Here is an 11,316-nt window from a genome sequence, read left to right as displayed (position 1 = left end):
GGAAGGTGCTCCTCCTCCACGCGACCTCAGGAGCCCTCGCCGCGGCCATGTTTTCACTGATCTGTTGTGCTCAATTAAACATCAGGCGACAACCCTGCCACATCTCTGTGCTGAGGTCGCGACCCCCAGACCAGAGGTCAAGCCTCGCCCCTCGTAAAACACGGGCCCCTGCTAACGCACCAGAAAGGTACGAGGAGGTAATCCATCCGGGGGAGGGGGGGGGGGGGGGGGGGGTTTAGGTTAAAAGGAGGAAAAAGATGTAAGGTAATGATGTTTTATGGCCGTGTTAACTTCCTGCTCCCAGAGTAATGGGGAAACTACTTGACCCTATGACCCCTTCGTTCTCCCAACGGAGATACCTAACCAATCATCTTCTGTCGCCGGGCGTAAGTAAGACCGTAGATAACCTTCAGGAGGCTTCATCTTGTTTTGTTAGGGAACGGCGTTTTCTAATTTGCATAGCAGATTTAATGCACTATTAAGGACTCGCTACTCTCTTGTGAAGTGAATTCAGAAAGCATTGTGGTGGTAGCTTAGGTAAATAAATAGGCCTGGATAATAATAATAATAATAATAATAATAATAATAATAATAATAATAATAATAATAATAATAATAATAATAATAATAATAATAATAAATAATAATAATAATAATAATAATAATAATAATAATAATAATAATAATAATAATAATACAAAATAGAAAGTCCAGTATGATTCTATATCATTCCTATCCGTCTCTCATTTCTTTCTTTGCCCATCTCATCATAACCTAAGTGGGACGAGAATACGTCCCTCTAAATACACGGAGCTTTTCAACACCTTAAGTACACAATGAATACTTTCCCTACATTCGTCCGTGAAACAGCGAGGAGAATCGGGCTGAAACCCAATGAAGACGAGGCCGATCCCAGCCTGTCCAGACAGGACCGGGGAAGAACAGCCACTCGTCTTGTTATATTTAAAACTATTCCCCCAAGCAGGAAAACTGGATCTCCACACCCCAGGTGGGGATGGGTAAGAGGAAAGCATTGCAATGTTGTTGAATCCGAATATGGCAAAGTCAACGTCTCAAATAGGATGATATATATATACCTAGATATTTATAAACGCATCGTATATTTGCGTTATTTGACACAGTGAAATTTTGGTTGATATAAAAATTAAATATATATATAAAAAGAAAGCGAAATTTCTCATAAAATTTGTTCCTGAGATATTTGAGAATGTTCACTGAGAAATGTACCGTTTCGGTTTGATACAGTTATCACGCGGTGAGGAACACTGATGCTGGTTATAAAACATGTAATTTGGTGGTTATAAAACACGTTCTTATATATACATATTAAAAAGTCCATATCAGCCGGCCCCGGTCTGGACTGGCACCCCCCAGGCAGGGTACAAAAACGGGGTAACAGCATTGTGCCCGTGAGAAGCCAGGGCCACTATAGAAGAAGGCCTGCCAGTTGGCACAATGGATGCCACCCCCCCCCCCCACCGCCCGCCCCACCCCCCACCCGCTGCCTGGCTGCGGCCCACTTCCCAGCAGGCATTCATCTGGCCGGGCACATGGGTGCTACGGGCGCTCCCTGGCCAAACACGTCTGTGCCCACGAACAAGGGGGCCGAGTGCCCTCTCTAAAATCACCCGGCGCTATCGCTGACGACCCCCGTGACCTTTCTCAGGCGACGACCCACGAGAGGAACACATCCTTTTAACGTTTTCTGCCACAAAATATATATATATATATATATCTTCTTTTTTTTATGTTCCCATGGACTGATATTGCAGCGACATTATCTACAGTTATCTGCCAGCCCCTGCCAACTGGGTATAGGGAGAGATTAGCAAACAGACACCGGATTCCGTTGCGCGGGGGGACAGACGCTCAGTGGTTTCTTTGTGTTTGTTTGTTTGTTTGTTTCAGTTTGCGGCGCGAACAAAAGGCGGAGGCTTCCCATTCTGCCACCGTCAGAAAAGTTTCCAGCGTGCCCACTGCACTGCGGATGCCAACCAGCGAATCAAAGGCATGCTGCAAGGCAGACAAAGAGGGTTTCATGCCAACCTCCGAACCTCCAACAACCATTACTGGCGATTTCCCTGCCTCCCTGGCACGGTGTTGAAACAAAATGGCGGCGCACCACACGCTACCCCCACAATATGGCTGCATTGTCTATAGAGATGGACGCTGCTCGGGTACGGAGAGAGAGAACGGGGGGGGGGGAAACGGCGATTTCGCTTCAAATACCAAAAAAAGAACATGCCCCCCCCCGACTCCGTCGAACTAATTCTGTTTCCAAAGTTTCCGTCAAAAGAGTAATGTGAAATACAATGCAGTCTGATTATAAAACAAGACACACAGGCAAACGAGAACGTATTACTCTAGTAAATCCAACAATATATATCGCTAACGTTATATTTCATCACCTTACCAATAAACATCACATGGACAGGAAATCAATTCCCCCCTTTTTTTTTTTAAACATCCTAAATTAAAATACCTACAAACGCATACTAGTACGAGCACTACTTTGTTCATCTCCTCCCCTCTTGCGTTACAAAAAGCACGACGCAGAGAGAGAGAGGTGTTGGAAGGTTCACGCTGGAAAGTGAGAAACGGGGCAGCAGATGCAAACTGGGAGAGAGCGACAGCGGTGTTCCTACAAAAGACACAAAAGGCGGTCTGAGGCGGCCCTGGTGCCAACGGCAACCACCATTGTCCCCGCGCCGTGCCTTCTGCCTCCCCTGGCACTCATCACACACAAAATGGGCGCTGAGAGTTTGGTGATAATGAGCTACACTGGCGTTCTTTCTCCACAATGAGCTAAATGTATCGGGACCGCGCGGGAACCCACCGTAGTTTTGGCAACGACCACAGCGGCGGTCGGCCGCGTTTCTCTCCGTGTGCCGCCGGCGGGCGAGACAGGGTTTTCTCGAGTCGTTCGAGAGTTTATGATTGGGCGGGAAAAGTGAGGAAGTGTAACGTCTTTGGAACGCGAGTGGATGAGGGTGGATGAGTGCGACGTGTGTAGAGGAGAGAGGCGAGGCGGGAGGCACGGCGGCGTGGTTTGTCTGAGAGAAAGCTGTTAAAGGACGTAGAAGAATCCGAACAATCACACGATGACGTAGCGTCTAAAACTGTTCAAGTTAAACTGCCAAAAAAATATAAAACATTAGGGCTACAAATCATCCAGATCATCCATCTGGAAAACATCATCCACAGGCATCATTCCACCTAAATTATAAATAGCTTTCAGGGTATTTCCACTTAATTTATAATGTCACTGACAAACGGTAGAATTTCGATCGTAAAATAGCGCAGGTTGAAAAATAATCAACTTTACTATTTGTAACGTGATTCATGATATTAATTAATACACAACTAGGGAGCATGTTCCCAGTTATACTGAGGAATTTTAGATTATACTAATTATAGTTTAGTAAATATTCTTCTTTATATAAATGTGTACAATAACCATATATTAGATATTGTACACATGTATGATATTATCATATATAACTATATAAAGACGAATTCATATCAGTTCCACAACACTGAAAATGTTAAATGTAATAATTAATAATAATAACTACAATATATCCCATTCAACCTTATTCCTGTCATTGAAAACACGTAACTTTTCCCATTTAACATGGATTTAGCATGATGTGACTGAAATGTGTCACTCTCACATTCTTCTATAACTGACCACCGTGGTGAACAAACATCAAAACAAACAGAATAGCCCTACAGTGTGTATGTGTGTGTGTGTGTGTGTGTGTGTGTGTGTGTGTGTGTGTGTGTGTGTGTGTGTGTGTGTGTGTGTGTGCAAGTGCGTGCGTGCGCGCGTGCGTGCGTGTGTGTGTGTGTAGTGTGTGTGTGTGTGTGTAGTGTGTGTGTGTGATCATGAGTGTACGAGTGCGTGCGTGCGTGCGTGCGTGCGTGCGTGCGTGCGTGCGTGCGTGTGTGTGTGTGTAGTGTGTGCGTGTAGTGTGTAGTGTGTGTGTGTGATCATGAGTTCACCGTTGTTATATAAATCCCTATTCAGTAGTGGGAACACAGGCAAGTCCATTAAAAGACAAACAAACAACCAAAACGTGTATTATACATATTAAAAAGCTGACTCTATGTGTGGCAGCGTGACACATCGGCCTCCCAGCCTCTATACTCTTCAACATATTCACACAGAAATATCCAACTGCAGTTCACGTGTTTGTATCTTTGACCAACACAGCAACGATGCCAACAGACTCTCTAACCCAGACTGGCAGAAAGTCAACACACGTGACCCCCGTACCATGCCAACTCACCATCCACACACGCTCACGTACACACGGACGCACACACACACACACACACACCAGGGATGGGTACCGAATCCGGTACTTTTAAGGGTATCGACCGATTCACGTGAGATCCGCCGGTGCCACATTTCGGTATTGCAAAAAAAAAAAAAAAAAAAAAAAGGATGAAGTGTGCCTCACGTCAACGCTCACGCGCACAACACACGCTTACCTAGGATTTGACTTGATTCAACAACAACAAAGCAGTCGGGGCGATGGCAAGCCGAAAACAGTCGCAAGTGTGGTTACACTTTACAAAGCTATATGCGGACAACGCTCGCTGCAATATTATATATTATATATATATATTAACAAATTGTTCTAAATAAATAATAATGATAATAAATTATTTGAAGTTTGGACAATTTTTTTACAACTGAGGTAGGGTAGATTATATTTTTAGAGACTAAAGTACCGATAAAAGGTACTGTTGGTTACCGGTATCGACTCACAGGTACCGGTACCGGTATTGGTTCAAATGTGAACGGTACCCAACCCTAACACACACACACACACACATACACACACGCACACACACAGAGTGTTAGCGAAGTGAGCGTCGACCTACCTTGGTCTTGGACATAGTACGCTAGAAACAGGTCCAGCTCCTTGACCGACACCGTGATGTGGTGCGGCTGGACGCAAAGTGCTGGGTTGGTGCAATGCTGCGACTTCACGAGGCGCTCGCCGTCCGTACTTTCCAGCGGGATGCCCTTGAACAGGATGACCATCACCAGGTCCAGGCGCCACACCTTGTCGGCCTGCCGCAAGCAGTCGATGCGCCGGATCTTGCCCTTCTGGTCGGGGTTGGAGATTACGCAGCACGCGTGCTTCTTGCCCGTCACGCTGAGCACGAAGTCCTCGCGGTACTCCTGGCGGATGTCCTTGCGCAGCTTGGCCAGCAGGCGGGACGCCCACTTCTGCTTGACCTCGGCCTTCTCGCCCAGCAGCTCGTCCTTCACCGCGCGCTCCTCGTCCTTGGACATGCGCTTCTCGTGCTTCTTGAAGTACTTGCGCTTCCGGGCCTGCAGGTTGAACCACGTGTAGGCGATGGCGCGGACGTGCGGGAGAAGTGCCTCGATGAAGGGATGAAATTCATCCTGGATACGGCGTCCGATGGGGGGAGACACACAGGGAAGGGGGGGGGGGGGGGGGGTGAGGAGAGAGGGAGAGAGAGAGAGAGAAAGTTAACAACAAATTCAGGAAAGGAGAGTTGGGCAGAGACAACTCATATTGACAGTTTCGATGAGTTTTAGTCGTGAAAGCGTTGCTTCACGCGACAGTATTGGTTGTTTTCTGTACCATGCCAGATGTAATCAGGACGTAAACTGTACTGCAGGTATGACAAGGAAACTCCACTGTTTACATGGAGCACCGGCAGTACAATATAGCAGCTAGCTAGGCGGCATACGGACTGAAACACCCGGGGGGGGGGGGGGGTCTGCTCTCTCTGGCTTCCCCGGCCCTGACACCCGGAGCGGGGGTGGTGAAGGAGAGAGCATGCGCCCCTCACACACACACACACCACACCACACCACACACACACCACACGCCACACACACACACACCACACCACACCACACACACACCACACGCCACACACACACACCACACACACACACACACCACACGCCACACACACACGGTTCTCTTATCAAACCGTCCAACATTCCAACATGAACGTGTCCCGTGTTAGAGTAAAGGATAAGGCTGAGGGGGGGAAGTGAAGGGCCGACAAAAGAGTACTAACTGGAAAAGGAGACTCTTATTTCTCCTGACACACACACACACACACACACACACACACACACACACACACACACACACACACACACACACACACACTCACACTCACACACACACTCTCTCATTCATGAGCTCTATGTTTGAAGAGTACTAAATATGTAATCCTCGGCTGAGAGCGGACAAAATCGTACGAAATCCAGTATGAGCCGTTCATTTGCAGACGTTTTGAGTCGAGGTTTTTTACGGTCGAGTCAATTCACTTTCAGGACATTAACGTGTGGTGTGACACACACACACACACACACACACACACACACACACACACACACACACACACACACACACACACACACACACACACACACACACACACACACACACACACACACACACACACACACAACCTAATTCCAAAACCGAACCTGTCTTTGAGACAATGAAGACAGAATCTATGCCAAGTTTTTCAAATTCTCTGGCGCTCCTGCAGACCGTAAAAATATTAGTGTTGTTGAAAAGTTTGAAACATATAAGAATGAATTGAGATGCTTAATGTTTCATTCTGGCAAAATGTTGTTTTTTGCCGTTTGTTTGTTTTCCCCTTAAAAAGATTATACACACATATTAGCTAAGTTGTTTGTTGTGCAGGGCATTTTGGCATATAGTACAATTTATGCCTGGCTTATCATCACCCATGCATCTGAGGTGAGAAATACTGACGTATAGGTGAAGAAGACGTTATGAAAGACTTGCACCTGACCACATTTACCCTCAAGATACACCAATAATTGGATGATTTGAGAAGAAATTACATGAAATTTGCAGGAACCTAAAAGTAGCCCCATATTATCTATAATGTATGTTAGGCCAGTGTCACTTAATAAGCATGTTTAATAAAAAAAAAATATATATATATATAATAATAACATTTAAATTAAAATGTTTCTCAAAGCTTACTCTCCACACGTTATATAGGAGTGTGAAATCGTGGGAAGAATGATTTTGAAATCCTAATATAGCGAGTCAGAAGTGAGGGTGGGGGGGGGTGGACAACGTGAGCAGCATTGTTTCAGGTCATTAAAAATGTCAAATGGTATCACGGTGACTGAGAGACCTTATTTGAACGGACCACATTATTGCTCTTTGTGCGGGCAGGCGGGCGGGCCGTAGGAAACCACAGACACCCACTCCCATATCTGGCTTCAGCTCCTCTGGAAGAAGCCCTGCGTCCACCCGCCACCACCATGCCAATAAAACCTCACGCTCCAGTCTGCAGCAGTGACATACACCCAGACCAAATCAAAACCGACCAGGGGAGAAGAGGATAAATCAAGTGGCAATACAACTTTTAGTCATAGTGTTAGAGAAGTACTTAAATTAATCCAAACATATATAGATAATCTAGCTGTATAATACTTCAGACGCGTTTAAAAACACTATGGCACCATAAATCAGCTTTAGAAATGGAAAATAATTCACAGTTGATTTTATTGCCTTGGCCTCGCTATAATAAGCTTTGTCAATGAGTATAATTCTGTGAATAAATATCTACAATAGTAATTGTTTACTAAAATTTTTGTTTTTACCTGTTCCTATATGTCCAAACATATAAAGGTTTGGAACTGGGCTAAAGAAGCCGGCACTCTGAATATAAAGCCCTTGGCGAGGCCTGCACTGCACTTCAGCTCAGGCCATAAAAAGCGCAATCCTCTTAAGTACAAACTAAACCACATCTCCGTCAATCACTTACTTATGCCAAGTAAAATATAAACAGTCAAACTGAGTCAGCCAAGAAAATAGGCAGAGCGACTCTGTCCACTGAACAACCACTGAATCAACTCTTATCATTGTTTTGATCTTCCTTCTTCAGTGAAAGTGGCCACATATTTTCTACTTGTAATTTTCCTGAAACGCCCTGCTCCAACAAAATAAAAGAATAATGTCCAAACACCAAGAAAAAAGTATATCCGTGGAAGTGAAGCGAGAGTCACTATAGTGGATTTAAGGTTATTTGAGGATACGGGCGACCCTGATAACAGTGAGAGAATGTGTGTACAGTATACCAACTGTACAGGAATCTCGAGGTGATAATTCAGCGATTGCCCTAAATATGATACTAGCCATGTGCGTAAAGTTGTGCGTAAAGATAGTTGTTTTAGAAGGGCTATACCGATCACGGTCGGTAGCCCTTCTAAAACAACTATCTTTACGCACAACTTTAAGCACATGGCTAGTATCATAGCCCTTCTAAAACAACTATCTTTACGCACAACTTTACGCACATGGCTAGTATCATATTTAGGGCAATCGCTGAATTCTCACATAATAATGTCCATCACAAAACTGACAAAAGGCAACGCAATAACCACGCATGTTGGATCAATAGTCTGAATGTGGTCAGGAGTTCGAACTATAATATAACTATAATATATAACAGCCTCCCGTTCGGCAGCAAAGCAAGAAATAATAATATCTCTACTATAGTGTGTGTTGCTTGTCGGAACCCGCCGCTATTAATACGTTATTAATAATAAGCTCGTTCCATTACACATCGAAATAATAATTGTATATAAACATGCGGGTGGGATTTCGACAATAATATGGTATGATCGGTTCATTTTCAATATAATAATAATAATAATAATAATAATAATAATAATAATAATAATAATAATAATAATAATAATAATAATAATAATAATAATAATAATAACAATTGTTTAAAAAAAATGATCCCCCCCCCCAAACACACCTGAGTGAGACAAATCGGAGAATACATGACGACGAGCCAGTGGGACAGAAAAGAAAGGTATAATATTTCTAATAATAATAATGATGACTCCTCGGTCACTTCTTTATCGCGCCATTCCCGATCCCCGTGTCGACGTGCGCCGTGCGAGAGTATCCGTGCGTGTTCTCCTCCTCCTCCTCCTCCTCGTCGAAAAGCCAACAACACGGGAGCCGCGCGTCCATGAAGGGTTGTACAGTGTGATCCAAAGGGTGTCCTTCTTCTCCTCCGCGCGTTGAAATAGAACCTATGGAGAGACTAAATAAGTTCGCGTACACAACACACGTATATAAACGCCTCTCCGTGCGCGTGTGTCTCTCCCCGGGGAGCCGGTGGCTGCACCGTGCGTGTGTACTATACAGTTCCGCTGTCCGTTGCGCGCCGTCCACAGTTTCGATCGCGATGATAGCTCACTTCATAATAAAAGGGTTATTGTGGAAAGTAAGTAAGAAGAAGGCGGCTCGTCTTCACTCTGCTTTTCAAACTTGATATGATGTGATCGGCCCCCGGTCCCGGTCCCGGTACACCTCCTTCTTCAAGCCTTGTTGCGCGATTCCAGCAAATCAGACCCAAGTTTCTTTTTTTGTTTCACCCCTGCGCGTAATTACACAGTCAGTCACTACACTCCTCCTCCTCCGAGCGCGGCGCAGCATTCCATATCCACCGACCCGCCACCTTCCCCTCTCTCTCTCTCTCTCTCTCTCTCTCTCTCTCTCTCTCTCTCTCTCTCTCTCTCTCTCTCTCCCTCTCTCTGTCTGTCTCTCTCTCCCTCTCTCTCTCTCTCTCTCTCTCTCTCTCTCTCTCTCTCCCTCTCTCTCTCTCTGTCTCTCCCTCTCTCTCTCTGTCTGTCTCTCTCTCTCTCTCCGTCTCTCTGTCCCTCTCTCTCTCTCTGTCTGTCTGTCTCTCTCTGTCTGTCTCTCTCCCTCTCTCTGTCCCTCTCTCTCTCTCTCTCTCTCTGTCTCTCTCTCTCTCTCTCTCTCTCTCTCTCTCTCTCTCTCTCTCTCTCTCTCTCTCTCTCTCTCTCTCTCTCTCTCTCTCTCTCTCTGTCTCTCTCTCTCTCCGTCTCTCTCCCTCTGTCCCTCTCTCTCTCCCTCTCTCTCTGTCTCTCTCTCCCCCCTCTCTCTCTCTCTCCCTCCCTCTCTCTCTCTCTCTCTCCCCCTCTCTCTCTCCCCCCCTTTCTCTCTCTCCCCCCCCCTCTCTCTCTCTCTCTCTCCCTCCCTCCCTCGCCTCGCTCACCAGAATTATGATTTTATGAGCTGCTCAGGACTTTGGACCCGCGACAGCCACGATTTCACAATTTCACAACCTCTCTCACCCGTTCTGCTTTATTAATTAAGAGCGAGTGCTATTAAACTATTAGTTAAATAATTCTGCCGCATATTTAGCTGGGTCACTAACTACTAGCCGCTATATGTAGTTTAGTGATCCATGGAACAGCAACTCTCTACTTCACTGTCTGTGTGGCTAACTGCACTGTCTCCAACGACGCCTTACTACTATATCCAACACTAATAGCTTAAAAAAGGTTATGCCTATGAAGTTATTGTTTATCTTGGGGGGGGGGTCATTTTGCACTTGTAAAGGATTCTTTGGTCGGTCGCGGAGTCCCAGTTACGCATGACGCACGACACCAGATAGCCTAAATCGGATGGCCTTTATACGCCTTTTTGACAGTTATTATTAGGGAGATACCGTCTCTGGGAATGTCTTTGCGGATGGCTCAGTCAGGGTGTCTTTTTGTGTTGACTTAGTAATAAATTGGATTTAGGAAACCACAAACTGCTGTCACTGTTTTTAGGCCTGATGCTCGAGATATACTGACAATACTGTACATTACACAACACTGTTGCTGTGTGTGTGTGTGTGTGTGTGTGTGTGTGTGTGTGTGTGTGTGTCGTGTGTGTGTTGTGTGTGTGTGTGTGTGTGTGTGTGTGTCTGTGTGTGTGTGTGCATGTGTGTGTGTGTGTGTGTGTGTGTGTGTGTGTGTCTGTGTGTGTGTGTGTGTGTGTGTGTGTGTGTGTGTGTGTGGTGTGTGTAGTGTGTGTGTGTGTGTGTGTGTGACCTATAGAATTGTCACATTCCAAATGAACTTCTCTGCCAGTAAAGGGGTGGGGAGGAGGAGGTTAACCCAGGCTGCTGTAGAAGCGATGCCAAGTTCAGTATATCGTTTTGGCGCTATAGTATATATATATATATATATATATATATATATATATATATATATATATATATATATATATGTGTCCGCGCCTTGTTGCAGTGCGTGTTTATTATTAACCCACAATGCCATTACAAAAAAAAAAAGGTGTACAACATCAAATCAATAATAATCCATGTTCAATCACGTACCATTGCACTGTACTGCATGGATTAATAGGGAGTCCTGGCGCTGCCTGGTTGGAAACAGAAACACAAGCCGGAGCTTCACATGTCTCTGTG

The 11,316-nt window shown here is 45.2% G+C and overlaps 1 protein-coding gene across 1 annotated transcript in view; it reads right to left on the bottom strand.

The window, feature by feature from the left end:
* Positions 1–9,376, bottom strand: part of LOC311247781 (uncharacterized protein) — a 46,334-nt gene extending 36,958 nt beyond the window's left edge. The window contains exons 1-2 of the mRNA XM_084338778.1: positions 8,842–9,376; positions 4,915–5,446 (exon numbers count right to left, since the gene is read on the bottom strand). Of these exons, the coding sequence (XP_084194904.1) occupies positions 4,915–5,446; positions 8,842–8,868 (559 nt within the window). The 5' untranslated portion in view covers positions 8,869–9,376. The remainder of the gene's footprint in view (positions 1–4,914; positions 5,447–8,841) is intronic.
* Between the last annotated feature and the right edge of the window lie 1,940 nt (positions 9,377–11,316).

This window comes from Notolepis coatsorum, assembly GCF_963971535.1.
Source record: "Notolepis coatsorum genome assembly, contig: SCAFFOLD_541, whole genome shotgun sequence".
NCBI lineage: Eukaryota > Metazoa > Chordata > Actinopteri > Aulopiformes > Paralepididae > Notolepis > Notolepis coatsorum.
Note: the sequence above shows the minus strand (reverse complement) of the source record. Positions and strands in the feature narration are given on the sequence as shown.